Source organism: Micropterus dolomieu, linkage group LG23 (genome assembly GCF_021292245.1).
Source record: "Micropterus dolomieu isolate WLL.071019.BEF.003 ecotype Adirondacks linkage group LG23, ASM2129224v1, whole genome shotgun sequence".
Taxonomy (NCBI): Eukaryota; Metazoa; Chordata; class Actinopteri; order Centrarchiformes; family Centrarchidae; genus Micropterus; species Micropterus dolomieu.
Genome location: NC_060172.1, coordinates 18266751 through 18282513, shown reverse-complemented (window position 1 = coordinate 18282513; position 15763 = coordinate 18266751). Strand labels below are relative to the sequence as shown.

Here is a 15763-nt window from a genome sequence, read left to right as displayed (position 1 = left end):
GAAATATTCCAGTCTCTGCAATAGGATCTGATGGTCAATGGTATCAAATGCAGCACTAAGATCTAATAAAACCAGTACAGAGACAAGTCCTTTGTCTGATGCAATAAGGAGGTCGTTAGTAATTTTCACCAGTGCTGTCTCTGTGCTATGATGAGCTCTAAATCCTGACTGAAAATCCTCAAATAAACTATTGCTCTGTAGAAAGTCACACAGCTGTTTAGCAACTGCTTTCTCCAGAACCTTAGAGAGAAATGGAAGGTTAGATATAGGTCTATAGTTGGCTAAAACATCCGGATCAAGTTTGAGCTTTTTCAGAAGAGGTTTAATTACAGCTGCTTTAAAGTACTGTGGTACATAGCCTGTTGATAAAGATAGATTGATCATATCTAGTATAGAGGTGCTGACTAAGGGTAAAACATCTCAGCCTAGTCGGGATGGGGTCTAAGAGGCAGGTTGATGGTTTAGATGAAGAAATTATTGAAGTTAGTTGGTAAAGATTGAGGGAAGCAAAACAGTCTAAACATGTATCTGGTTCTACAGCTGTTCCTGAGTTAAGAGATAAGTCGTGCCAGTTGAGGGCAGGTCTTGGTGAATTTTGTCTCTAATAGCTAAAATTTTATCATTAAAGAAGCTCATGAAATCGTAACTACTGAGAGCTATGGGAATACTTGGCTCAATAGAGCTGTGACTCTCTGTCAGCCTGGCTACAGTGCTGAAAAGAAACTTTGGGTTGTAGTTGAATAGTTGTAACCATTCATCAAAAACGGGCTTTGTCTGACTCTGTCCAAGCATAACTGGGGAGATCCTGGCAATGATTTACGTAACCACTTTCCAATACTTTTGACTACTTCTTTCCAGAATGGAGAAAATAAACAATAATCCCACCTCTAACAGTAATTCTTTGCCCAGATTTTATTTAATATTTGTATAGTTATGAGATTGTTTCCTCTGGCAGGAGTTCTATACAGACAACCCAAAGACCTGCCCTGATTACGGGCGCATCATCAACCAGCGCCACTTCAAGAGGATAATGGCCATGTTGGAAGACAGCACCATCGCTGTAGGAGGTGACAATGACGAGTCAGACTGCTATATAGGTAATCCTTCTGACAGCTACGAACTCATCCCATGAAAATCCATCAGGACTTACCTACCTGAGAAATAGAGTTTAGTGTAGGCTTTTTGTATGATTTTCATCCAAGCAACTATTCAAATGTACATACAGTTTGTTAAGCAATGAAGAACAAACAATAAAATACTGTTTCTGTGTTGTGTTTAGCCCCCACAGTTCTGCGGGACGTGAAGCCAGAGGCAAAGGTGATGCAGGAAGAGATATTTGGACCTCTGCTTCCCATCTTGCCCGTCAGTGGCCTGGACGAGGCCATAAAGTTTATAAATAAGGGAGAGAAACCTCTGGCTCTCTACGTCTTCACATCAGATAACAAGGTATTTAACAACAGACACTGCACACATGCAGGCACACAGCAGAGTATTTAACAGACGCTACATGCTTTGTATGTAGATTCATAATCATGGGTATAACATAACTCTTTTCTCTGAAGGTGATCACGAGAATGTCAGACGAGACCTCCAGTGGAGGATTGCTGGCCAATGACTGTCTTGTGCACTTTTCTGTCAGCTCTCTGCCTTTCGGAGGAGTGGGTGAGTACACACAGGGAAATGGTACTAGAGTTCACTTACTCTCTCTTTTGCTTATTCACTCATTGGTGAACGTGCCTGTTCACTCACTCAGTACTCCACTCAATGGCAAGCAGACGCTCTAAAGTGGCAGGTGTGCAAATGAGCAAATGGGCACGTCTTACTTAGCAAAGTGAAGGGTTACCTAGGCCACGCAGAGCGGCATAATGGTGCCCTCTAGTGTGACATTATGGCAAAAAAAATTTCAGGCTGATACTTTTCTACTAGAAACGGTTTACAAGCTTTAATGTTGAAAAAACACATAATTTTCCTCTTACTGTTCAATGCTTCTGCACCTCTGTTCACCCTCTGACCACACTGTTTAAGCTCCTGTCTCTTTAAGGACTCTTTCTCTCTCTAAAAGCCCGGACTGAAAGCTTGGTCTGTAGGTGTTTCCACCTGTAAAGTTAGTACAGAAGCTTTGGACCACTGGATTAGGCAGAGCCAACTGATAACAGCAGCTAGCTGTTATGTAGCGTTAGCAACAAGCTATCTGTCCATCAGGAAATAAACCGTAAATCACAGAGAGTTGAGGCAGAGCAGCCGGAGGACATCAGGGGGAAAACCAGAAAATATTTACCTTTCCTTTGTAAAAGCACTTTCCACGAGACTGAAAACCTCCAACTCTAGTTCTATAGAATGACCACTTGGTGTTGTGTCGGACAGTGAATGGTCCGTGTATGGTTCGTTCTTTCATTATTTCGCTGCAAACCCGAATGGGAAAAACCAAAAAAACAAGCTGTTTTTTGGTTTTTACATTTTAAAACCAAAACGGAAAAACAGATAAACAGGAAACAAAAACACAGACATCGATTTTTGTTTTTCTGTTTTAAAACCAAAACGGAAAAATATTGATTTTTATATTTAATGAGTTCGGTTTGTGTAGCTTTTTGTGTTACGCTTAAATAAACCTGCAGCAGATACACTTAGGTGATGGCGTAGCTGATTAAATGTAATTAAGATGAGCTTGAGCATCAACATAGGTGGGCCTTATATAAAATTAAATATAAAAATATGTAGCCTAATAATGACTTTTTGTTTCATAGGATACACGAACACAAGTCTCCTGATTCAAAGGTCCTGGCCCTCCTTTCACCCCAACCATCTATGTTAAATATCATATACCTGCCTTTACTGTCACAAACTGACCCTACAGGGCTTCCCCCACTGGGATGACCTATGACGCTATAGAGATCCTCAGTGCGTTACAAATGCTGATAGGCCTTGACCATGGCATATGTGACGAGTCGGGGAGTGAGAATGGGTTGTAGGGATACAGCAGCGGTCAAAGATAGAACAAAATGCAGCTCCTTTGTTTTTAGTTATGGGTTTAAAACAGAAAAACAAAACAGAAGTCTGTTTTTTTGTTTACAGTTTTTCCATTTTTCCGTTTTGTTTTAACAGAAAAACCAAACAACGACTTGGTTTTTTGGTTTTCCCGATTTGGTTTTGAAACGAAATAATGAAAGAATGAACCATACATGGATTATGGTGGGTCAGAGAGCGGTGTGTTCAGTACGTGTTCAGTGGGCAATTCCGTCTACTGCGTTGAAGGGCTAGAGGGGATCCTATGCTACGCAGATCCCTCTATGATGTCAAGAAGGGAAAATTCAAATTCAAACAGAGTGCTTGCACACACATTTACTGTACTGAGCAGAAAATCTTTTTTTTTCTTTAGCACACCAAGGACACATATTTAGGTTGAAAAAACATGATAAAGGATTTTGTAAAATATGGGACCTTTAAGTCTCCATTAGGGCACAAATATATCTGGTTAAATAAAGGTTTCAGAAATGCACACTTCCCTGTGCACATACAACAAAATTCTCTAAAAGACAAGACAATTTGCTTTATTGTTTTAAAGCCCAATAAATACATATATACAGTGAACCACTGAGAAACTATTATATAAAGAAAAGCTAACTTTTAAACACGCCCACTGGTTTTCTTTCACTTTCACTGCGCTGAAATATCTTCCTTGTTGATGTGTTCAAGAAAACCCTGACATCAGAGATTTTAGAGCTGATGGTCGAATAAACCCTAGTAACCTCTATAATGCAAGAAACTAGATTTGATCATTCTTTTACTTCTTGTCTGCTGATTTCCTGATATTCTAGCTCATGAAGCACTATTTTTTGGCAGCTTACCCTCAAAAATTGGATCCCACAGTCTGTGCTTTCAAATGTTTTTATTGCTCAAGTGACATTAAAGCCATCAAGCTAGAGGCCAATACATCAAACCATCTCTCTCTGTTTTCATGTACAGGAAACAGTGGTATGGGTTGCTACCACGGCAAGTTCAGCTTCGACCAACTGAGCCACCTGCGCAGTTGTCTCATCAAACAGCTGAAAATGGAAGGAGTGAACAGCATGAGGTACCCACCTCACACACCCAAGAAACTGGGCTGGGCACGCTTCTTCATCCTGAAAACCGTAGACCTGGGCTGGATTGGGCGGATGGCGCTCTTAGCCATGCTGGCTGTGGTGGCCGCTGTTGTGCTACAGGTGAGTTACAGAGGACAAGAGAAACACCTCTATAAATTGTTGAACATACAATTGTATTGTGGCATTGTGCATCATGGGGAAGCAAAGCTGAAAGGTGAAATGCTAACCACACTGATAGCTTTTTAAGTTGCGAAGAACTGGGAAGCTTTAAATGCCAGTAATCAACAAGTTGTCCATTGCTGATGCCAGGTGCTCTTGGTTTAATTAAAGTGGTGGAATGTAAAAGTTAATTTACTCAGCTACTGTAAGTACGGATTTGAGGTACTTTTAGGGCTGGACAATAAAACAATAACAATAAATATTATATAATTTTTTTCAATAACAATATAACAAATGTTCAGTAATTATTTGATTTTATTCACTTGAATCATGAACGAATTAGGACTTAATTGTTTTATTATATATATAAATCCCAATGAATTAGCATCTGAAGACATCTGAAAACAGGGCTGTTTCTCTGAGCTCATGAAAAGTTGACTGAGATACACAGATAGCAACTCTACAAACATATGATGATCTTATAGAATATGATGCATTGCTGTAGATTGATCTACCCCCAGTATATAATAGCTAAAATTAGCACACCCATAAACATCTACAGAGGTAAAATGCAACATACTAATATTAATATATTGTTAATGCACTCGTAATATTAATCATATATTATATAAAGATATTAACCTGAAAAAATCATACATAATAGTAAAATGCTGACTGTAATAATAATGTATGAATAATGTAAGCTGTGTTACCGACCTTTACTGTTGAATGCACAGGAAGAGAGATTATAATTTAAAATAAATTTGTGATAATTTTTTCAGAATTATCTCTGAAGACATCCCGCTGTCTGTCGTGTCGTTGACCCCAAGGAGCACAGAGAAGAGCAGCATGAAAGTCCTACCAATTCATTAACACATTTCTGTATAAATCAGATCAGCTTCTGCACAGCTGTAAAAAAGGGAATGTTTACGGTGTAGCCTTAATCTATTTTACATTTCAATAACGGTGTCAGAAGTTTCATGTAGCTCACTGTAGAAAGCATCTAATTTCATGAAGGTGATAATTTGTTTCTATGTACGGCTCTTACATTTGTGTTCAGCTTTACGTTCCATTGTAACCCGTTAGATTAAATACACTTATCAATGCTGTGATTTTGCAATTAATGATTTTAAATTAAGTAACAAAATATATACAGCTACTTTTCATTTTACTGTTATAAAAAGACTTGTAGCATTTGCTAACAAACAATCAATGAAGTTAGTAGAATTTAACCAACCAGAAATTACTTGTCATAATGTTTTATTGTGTAGCAGTGTCCTACAGTTCATTTTGTGTCCATTCTATTTCAATGAGGGATCAGCCATTAACTTGATGTTCAGCCTGAAGGTACTTCTGCCCAGTGTAGGTTTGTTATTTTTTCAGTATGTGCCTGCCTGCTGGCAGCAGAGGTGAGGTCTGTCTGTTTGATCAGTCCTCTTTTAGCTCACTGCAGCGTTTCAGAGTCAAACAGGATGTGAAGGATGTTTTTATATGATTTTCCTAACACAGAAAATGCCTGTCACAATTGTGTGGTAGAAATGTATGTAAATGAAGGAATGTTTAATTTTTGCGTAGAGATGCCCTCACTGTGAGGGATCTTATCAATAACCTCCAGGCTCCAGGGTGCCTGGAGGTATCGATAAAATGGCAACCTCGTTGATGTGTCTGCCGCCTGTCTGGTGAATCTGTATGAGGTAGGACATACTATATAAAACTGGGCTAATGTAATGTTATTTGGTATTTGACTGTGTCCATGCATACAAGCTGTACCAAGATCTTCTCTGATATCAGACTTGTGTTGGTATAAACCTAGATATTGAAGAAAGGACAACTGAGGCTCATCGAATTTAATCTTCTTTTCATCAAAGTGAAGACTGACCAAGAAGTACAACATCAAAAATTAAGCAATAATGTTTTTGTTTTTTGTCATCATACCTTAAAAATGTTAAGGGATTTGTAATGAATAGTTTTAATAAATACACATGTATTTCTATATTGAATTAATATTCAAATAAATATATTTCTACATGTTTCAGTTTTGTAATTTGATTATTTAATTTCCATTATTTATTATGACAATATATATTATTTATTATGTTGTATTTGGTTTCCAAACATTCTGCTAATTGTTGCCTTTCATAGGTTAGTTTTCATTTGTGTATAATCACCTGAAAATTAGAATGAGATGTTCTTATCTAGAGAGGGAGCTGCTTCTTTCTTCTTTTCTTCCGTGAAAGTGCGCTGTGCTTTGAAACCAATTTGACATCATTGCCCAGTAGTGTACTTACAACTTGGTCCAATGATACAAAAAAATGTTTTCCCAAAAACTTACATCGTGAAAGAAGAGGCTGTAAAAGGGTCACAAAAGAGTCACAACTCTAAATGGGACCATAATTTACCATCTTTACATCAGGCTGTATTGAAGAAGACTAGCGATGAAGACCATAGCTTCAGTAGGAGGGGTGAGAAGTAGGGTAATTTTCTTCTGCACAATCAAACTTTTTGGTAACCAGAGGAGTCGTCTCCTGCTGGCCACTTGAAAGAATGCAGGTTTAAGATACATTAGCTTCACTTTTTAGACATGGACATAAATAAATAATCCAGGAAGTTATCTCTGGGGCAGAGTCGTATAGTAAAGTGGGTGTGTTGTATAGCCAGCGAGACTTTAGATAGACCGACCCTCTTGGGTCAACTTCTTCAGAATCTATAGCAGCCCAAAACAGACAAACCAAACATTGGCTCTTCGTAGAGCGCGTTTTTCTCTGCCACTGTAGTTTCTCCTACACACTTGGAAAGCAAGCAGCATTCAATTGGTTGCAATCTGCAACTTCACCACTACATGCCACATCCTGCATCCTACACACTTGCCCTTTAATGTACTTCTGTGTTTAATACTAACAGGAAATGATTTGTAAGACTGCAACGCTGGAAACAGCACTGACAATTTGTAATTTAAAAAATAACAAAGACAAAAAAACTTCAAAGAGACAGCTTTATTTTTGCTCTCTTTGATGTTCCTGAGCTGTCCACAATTAGTTTTAAGAAAAATGTCCTTTCACAAATGACATTTTCACTTGTTAATTTATAGTAGAACAATAACAGGTGCAACTAATAATAATGTTCTGTTGAAGTGTTCCAGTAAGACGTGAGCCAGCATGCACAATTCCAGGACCCTGAAACTGAAGCAGCTAAAAAGAATTCAGCCATGATGAATTTCATTATTTACAACTGTGATTTTCCTACTGTGACATGTCAAAATGTCTGGCTCAAGTAACATCACTTGGGGCAATTTATCAGCTCCCTCCGGAGCCACTTATGCAGTAGTGCTCCTAACACCTGTAAACATACTTTGATGTGTAAAATAGGTGGAGATCCCTATCCATTAAGTCCTAATGACGCCAACGCTACATGCACAACTGTAAGAACCTTGAAAATTAGTTCTGAATGCACACGTGAAATGTATGTGAAATATAACTGCTCAATAAAAGAAAGAATATATATAATATATAACACCACAGTATCTGATTTTTTCACCAGGTGTCTGTCTTTCCTCGTTGACAACTCTCTCTGTGTTACACACACACCTTTTGTCATCGTCTCCTTCCCACCCTCAAATGCAGCTCAGAGTCAGTATGTGAAGGCAGCTGAAATTTGTCTGTCAGGATCTCCTCTGGTTTGTGTGCTGATCATGGATTTTTCTGTCTACCTCCTGACTTTGCTTTCTCTCCTCACTCAGTGCACAGGTAGGACAAACACACACTAACACACACACACACACTTTCAGTACTAGTACTATTAAAACTGTTTGGGTTCAGTTCGGTCACACATTCTTTTAATTTGTGAGGTTATTCTTATTTTAGCTAAAATATAAGAAATATTGAAAGTATTATGGTGTGGCTATTTAAAATATACTGAAGATGTTGTTGCAGCATTTCATTAAGATAGATCACATCTATCTAACAGAAAGCTAGAGAAACTAAAGGCATTGATTCCCTACCTTGGGTCACTGAGGGGTCACAAGACAATTAAGGGTTGAAAAGCAAACAAAGATATGTTTACTGAGCTTACTTTCAGGACAATTAAAATAAAACAAAAGTATTTTTTGTTGAACTGGTCACAACTGGTAGACACACATAACCAGTGATGGACTGCAACTATCAATTATTAGTCCAATTAATTATGACCAATGATTAATCTGCTGATTGTTTTCTCAAATAGGACACTATAACTTTTGGTCTATAAAACACCAGAAAACTGTGAAAAATAGCTGTGAATTTGAAAAAAATGTAGAGCTGAATGTGTTCCCAAAACATTTAATTTACAATAGTGAAAAGGACTGTAACATTTTTGCATGAAATGTTACTTGTAGTTGCTGATTAATTGACTAATCTTTGCAGCTCTAATTTTAAATAGAAATTGCTTTGTTTTAATTCAGTATATTTGGTCACAGTTCAGTCAAAAAGTCAGCAAACTGACTCACTTGCCTCAGTTACACAGCAATATCTATCTAACATTTGCTAACATCTGATAAATTTAGCCACCGCAAGCTACTGGTCACCAGATTAAATAAGGCTATAGCAGAAACACCCTAGAGTGTACTTAATTGGGTTACAGTGTTTTATATTGCTTAAGAGTTCAAATTATAATTTGTAAGAGGAAGAATGTTTAATATATCTGCTTTTAAAACTCAATGTGTCACTTTAAAGGCTGCAAAGGTTGGCAACCATTGATTTCAATGATTAATTTATCTAAGATGCTCAGTCATTATAAAAAAATCATGTAATTATAATGAAAGGAAAACAAAGGAAAGGAATTTAAAAATAAATAAAGCTGGTGGATTTACAGTGGATTGACTTTTCTGTACTGCTCAGTTTGCCACAGGTGTATGAGCCAGGTGGAGCAAAGCCAACCTCCACCTGTGCATTGTTCTCAGTTGGTGAGAACTGTTGTCCCCTTTCGAAGAATGGTATTGTGGGAGGCAGCGAGGTTAATCTGTGTTCCTATATTAGCTAAATGGTTCTTTATAGCCCCTTTCATTCCCACCGTAGAGTCAGACACTGGAGTTTCATTCACTTCAGCAATACAATAAGCAACCACAGCACAAGACTAAATGACTTCAGCACCTGTTGGATGGACATAGTTCATGGTGCGGTGCAGAGGCAGTTAAGGAGATGGATAAAGGTTTTCTGAGCCAGTGATCCACTTCACACTGAATCAGTCTGTATCTCTTTATCTACAACTCACTGTGCTTGGTTTAGACTTAATAATTTGAATCAATAAAGGACAATGGCCTTTACGTTGACTCATTTAATGAAAGCAGTATAATAAGTTTATTTTAACATGCCATGTAGGTCTATTATGGCAATTTAGCTTCCAGTGTGATCATTGATTTAACAGGCATTATGATCATTGCTGACATCTTTTTAGTGTAAATCAGCATCTGAAGGTTAATGACATTGGCTTTTTGAATGCTAACTGTGAGAAATGAAGAAGTACAGTGGAGTGCCTAATGTTGTATACCAAGAGGCTTATATTATACAAACATTTATCGGTAACAGTTTCTCTCCAATGAGCTGATCCACGTCTAACAATAATAATAATAAAAACAATAATACATTTTATTTCTATAGTGCTTTTTAGGACTCTCAAATACAGAAAACACAAGTTATGTACATTTAAAAAAAAAAGATAAAATACATAAATAGAAAGATACATGAACCTCTGCCAAGCTTAAAATGTATTAAACTTCTGATGATTTCAATTCCCTTTACTTTTCACTCAGACTCAGTGAAACATATTTTTTGGTGTCTTTTTAGACACTAGTAAATTTGTTGATTGTGTGAAGAGTTTGGAGATCATTGTTTTGAGCATGCATTTGCTCTTTTGTTAATTAAAACACAAGTTTGGTGTGTTGTGTTCTCAACACTGGGCCTTTTCTATGTACATCAAAGCAATGCAGAAATACACACACATTTTACATTTACATAATTTAATAAAATTCCCACAAAAGAACACGTTATAAATAATAGATAGTTTTTGTGCATTTAGCCTATAGTTGCAACAGCTGTTCTATTTAGCTGGATATGCAAGTGCTGTGCTAAATTAAAGCAGTCATTGTGGTCTCCTTTTACCCCTACATGTAAAAAGTGGTCCCCTGTGGAAAACGCTTCCTCCCATTATTAGTATTTTCAGTGTTTGAGTAACACCGAGCTTAGCCCTCTGTCATCATCAACAGCTGGTCAGACGGTCACTGAGTCCTGTGACTGTGAGACATCATTGCTGAAGATTGTGTCATGTTTTGTTAAAGTAAGCGCTATCAAACAATTTATATTTAACTGATGAGCACAGAAAGGGCAACAGGAGGACAGTATTAGTATTAGTAATGTGAGAATCAATTATTATCTTGGCTTTGCTTGCCGTACCCGCTCTGACTTCTCAGAGCACAAACTAATTAGCAGATCAGCTAGAAAGATTGCTGACAACGCAAATTAACACTGTGGCTAATAGAGTGCGAAAGTTCGTGTCAGAGTTGAAGGTCTGAACTTCCCAGTTGAAATTCCAACTTCTGACCTTCAAGTGTTCCAGGCGCACAACGGGAAACTTGAACAAAAAACATGGCTGACCGTGACACACTGATGTTCCTATGTCAAGTCTACACACAACTGAACTCTCATCAGTGCCCTTGGCAAGGCTGCCAATGCTCACGCATTGGCCGTGAAACTAACACAATTGAGACACTTTTCACACACACTCTCAAGCCACACGTCCATTTTCCCACACAGTGAAAAACTAATTTATTTATTTATCACTAAGTGATAAAGTTGAATAAACTCTGCCCAGCTGATACGACACCAGGTTAGATGGTAATCATGTGAACCCAGTCTCGTGCTGTGAGTTACAGACAGTTAAGAGTGGTAAATTTTTTTAAATAAAGCTGTGCCATCAACAGCAAGTGTGATGAATTACCATCTTAAAGTGTAAAAGTTAGAGAGAAGGATTATGTTCCTATATCAACCTTTAAATTTAGGACAATTAGATGGTGCTTATACAGTGTTTTTTCACTTTTACATAGTAAAGAGTACTGGACATTGAACGTAAATTAAAGCTAACACATTCATCATACATCATCAGACAACTGCTTCTTCATGACATCAGCATAGATGTATTTTCTCTGAGTTTACAAGTAGGAACTTACAACAAACACTTATAACATTTATAATCCAAGTCTAACAATCTGGAATTAACATTCCAGATACGAACAACGTCATTTTGCATAGTGAGTAGTATGTCTTAGTTGTCTGGAACACACCATAAATACTCATTTATTAACGTGAGAAAGCCATCTTGTTTGTTACAAAGGGGAACTGTCCTGAAAAAAAATATACTGTATGCCTGTGTCTGAACTTAATGCTGTCCTTTCTCTCCAGCTCATTGGTGTTACCAGAGCCAGTATTCCTGTGATAACACATGCAGAGGTAAGTCTTTTAAAGGCTCAGTGTGTAATATTTCTGAGGATCTATTGACAGAAATGCAATATAACATCTATAACTATAATTTCAGTGGGGTATAAAGACCTTATATAATGAAACGTTATAATTTTATTACTTTAGAATGAGTCATTTCTATGTACATTCACCGTGGGTCCCCCCTTACATGGACGTCGCCACGTTGCATTGTCATGTTTCAAGAGTAGCCCAAAACAGACAACAGACAAACAGTGCTTCAGAGCACATTTTGTCACTATGTTGTTCTTGTTCTACTTCTGGTAGCATTCAGACAGTGTAGACACTCATCACTACGTTGAATACGTAGGTTCAAAGAAGAAGTAGTAATAATATACAGCAGGTGTTGGCAAATAAGTTTTGCGGCAGAGCAATATTTTAGCAACCATTAGATGGTGGGTGAGAATATAGCCTAAGTCATAATAATTAAAGATATTGTTACTGTGTCATGGTTGGCTCAGTTGTTAAAGTGCAGGATGCTCACCTAGGTAGTTGTGTGTTTGATCTCACCTCAGACCCCCTTTTTTTTCTCTCTTCAACAAATTGATTCTGCAGCAACTTTCTCATATTACATCATGCGCTGCAGTATTTGTGTTTCGGTGTTTGATCCACATCCATCAACCTATGGACGCTTTTGCACTTCCCAGTATCTCCAGGCAGTGGACATTTCGGGGAATCACGTTTTTTGATGGCTCTTTCAGGGGTGTGTCAAGCAGTTTTTTTTTATGTCGTTAAGAAGTAAAACAAAAGAAATAAAATATTGCAGCAGAAAATGTTTTTGCGGTTTTATTTTGCAGGTAAAACCACTAAAGAGGAAGCGATTATGTGAGTAACTGTTGTTGCCATGACTGAGATCAATTTCAGATATTATTGCTGGCAGGCACTTTTTGCAAGGGTCCATAATCATAGAGAGAATGAATGTGTTTCCCTTGTCAATGTTTGTATAAACTTTATCTATTATGTGGTTTATAATGGACTGTGGTGTAGAAACAGTGACAATGTTTCACACTCTTGGCTTACATTTTCCATGTTATCTGTCAGTGGCCAAGTCACAATAATATATGGTTTTACTGAATAATTAAGTAAATATAATTTCTTGATATATCTACCTAAAGAAACCTAATTTCTTGTCTGGCTGCACATTTTGTGCTGTGTCAGCCACCATAGCTGTCCTACGCTCTTTGAAAGGGTAGGGGGTAGTGGTGGACTGGACAGTTGGTTACAATTCACAACCCTCACCACTAGATGCCACTAAAACTTACACACTGAACATTCTGAACATTGACATAGCAGCAAACAACTATTTGCTATGTAAAGATTTAGTGGAGTAATGGCGTCCTGAGCAGAGAATGACATCCGAGCTTCTCTGGTCTGTGATGGCAATTCAAGTTTTCAGATAAACAGCTCAGGCAAACACTTGTCTTTCTGTGAATTTTATCCAGAAAATATTCAGTCTTCTGCAGAAGGAACTCACAGGGACATATACACATCAGAGAGTATCATCCGAGTGAGCTGCAGTGTAACAGCTCATGCAGCTTTTATCTTAGTCTCAGGGTTGGAGTACTATATCAGAGGAACATGCTGTCTTTCAGTGTTCCCTAGGGGACACTCATCTATAGAAAGACACCCATGTCCAAGGTACATGTGGTGAAACCCTTAAAGTCCTGACCCCTCTGGAGATATGTTAAAGCATCACACATATTTACCTTCCATTGACCCCATATCCAAAGAGGCCGGAGGCCCCTAGTGAGATTAGTTACATGCAAATGCTCCGCACTTGTATAGCGCCTTTCTAGTCTTTTCGACCACTCAAAGCGCTTTTACACTACATTTGCATTCACCAGTCACACACATTCATACACCGAGCCTAAGTGCTCAAACAGAAACTAACATTCACACTCACTGGCGGAATAGCCGCCAGGGGCAATTCGGGGTTCAGTATCTTGCCCAAGGACACTTCGACACGCAACTAGGGGGAGCCAGGGATTGAACCGCCAACCTTCCGATTAACGGCTAGGGGCCAACCCGCTCTACCTCCTGAGCCACAGCCGCCCAGTTACATGGCAGTGTTTTCTTGAAATTTCCATTACAATACTCCCTTTTAGCATTTTATGCTAACACAACATAATGAGAATATAAACACTTCATGTAACTTCAGCACTACTTGAAGAGAAGGTGATTATGTAAAAATATAAGAATATAAGGAATAAAAATACATGTAAGGAATATAAAAATGAGAGAATATAAGACACAATACAAACACTTGTAATTATGCAAAATGTGAAATTTCATTACATTTGCAAAGACTAATGATTCAGAAGATAACTAAGAAACTTTGAAATGATTCAGATTGAACTTCACTTTCATCCCCTCTGAAAGGTGGGATCCACTCTATTGAATCAGTTAGTTCAGTTGGTAGTTGCATGTACTGACCCATAGATGATTTAATTGCTGTAGCAATCATAGATTTAGCACAAGGTATCACACAGTGTGTCAGGAGGAGGAAAACACCAAGAATGACAAACAGTGGGGTCAACATTTTAAACAGTACATTCTTCCATCCGCCTCTTGTCAGCCACGACCTCATGTCTCATCCCCCAGAGTTCTGTGAGTCCTGACTTTTCTCCTCATGCAGTAGATCATTCAGGTGGGAGACAACATGAGTCATGTTGTCTGAGACATCGAGGATGTATGTACAACAGTCCGTTCCAATTATGTGGCAAACTCTGCCTTGAGTCGCCAGCATCAGGTCCAGTGCCATTCTGTTCTGCAGAGCCACATTTCTGAGGCCCTGCACAGTGGGTGTGAGGGTGGAAAAACCCACTTCCACAAGGGCTGTCAGGTTTTTTCAGTTCAATAGCCAGTCCATCTATCTGTCTTAGTTCAGGTTCAGTGGTGCGATGAACGGCTGCTCCCACCTGCACTCCTTCCTGGCTCCATTATCCCATGTGGTGCCACAGGTTGCTGTAACCGTCTGCTTACATGATGATGTTCCCAGGAAAAGATCTCTTGGTGTGAGACATTGTCTGGTGAAACACACCGTTCCAGTTCGGGTTGTTGGATTTGTTGTCATGATGGGCTTGTAGATTTTCTGCTCCGTTATCTGAGACGTGTTCCAGAATCGGGTTGTGGAGCCCCCAAAGTTGACCATGCTGATGTTACACCGTTCAGGTGTCTTGGTCACATCCTTAACTTCTCGGCCCACCCTGGGAAACCCTTGAGTGAAGGTTAACAGGGCTCCTAGTGTCTCTGAAACCTTTAATGGTCTGGGTTTCACTGGTATGGAGTTCCCCACACAAAGAGGAAGCTGTGCACACGCATAACAGCTCTGATTGGTCACTTTTCTTGCAGTGGTCATCATGGTTGCATACCATGCATTGTCTTTCAGCCCAGCCGGGCTGTCAGGGAGGATGTGTGACTCCTCCTCTTCGGCCTGGATCTTTCCCTCAGTCAGGTCTAAGTTTGTTGTTTTCATGTTTGGAAATGATGACAGGACGATGATGACAGTGAGCGGAACAACGCCTCCGTTTCCTCTCAGTCTGTCACCTCTCCAGAGCCATCTGCTGGTTTCTGGCATCATATCTTATTAGTTGTGTCACCTTGCCTACCCCTGTAATCAGTGTGCCCGCGGTGAGTGTTTGGGAGATTAGTGGTTCTAGGTGGTCTCAGAGACCTCCACTCCCCTCCCTCCCTAGGAACACAAGGCAGGGGAAAGCTCAGCTCACTCACTGATCTCCATCTTCACCTGGTTTGAGGCCGTCTGGTTGCTTTGGCACTCGTCTGCAGTGGGTGCCGTGAATCCAAGTTGCTCTTTCGGCCACTTTTACTGCTGTTTCTGTTGTTAGCAGTATCTGAAATGGCCCAGTCCACCTGCGAGCCCGCCAGTTCTTTCTCCTGAAGTCCTTTACCACGATCCAGTCCCCCGGCTCCAATCATGCAGTTTCTTCTCTGCGGTCTTCGGGATGCCGTGTTTGACCTGCATGTGAATTTCAGAAAGCACAGAAGACAAATTAGTTAATT

General features: G+C 39.1%; 1 protein-coding gene across 1 annotated transcript in view; it reads left to right on the top strand.

Moving 5' to 3' along the window:
• Positions 1–6271, top strand: part of aldh3a2b (aldehyde dehydrogenase 3 family, member A2b) — a 16616-nt gene extending 10345 nt beyond the window's left edge. The window contains exons 7-11 of the mRNA XM_046039333.1: positions 956–1097; positions 1280–1446; positions 1563–1662; positions 3964–4202; positions 5024–6271. Of these exons, the coding sequence (XP_045895289.1) occupies positions 956–1097; positions 1280–1446; positions 1563–1662; positions 3964–4202; positions 5024–5035 (660 nt within the window). The 3' untranslated portion in view covers positions 5036–6271. The remainder of the gene's footprint in view (positions 1–955; positions 1098–1279; positions 1447–1562; positions 1663–3963; positions 4203–5023) is intronic.
• The last annotated feature ends 9492 nt before the right edge of the window (positions 6272–15763 follow it).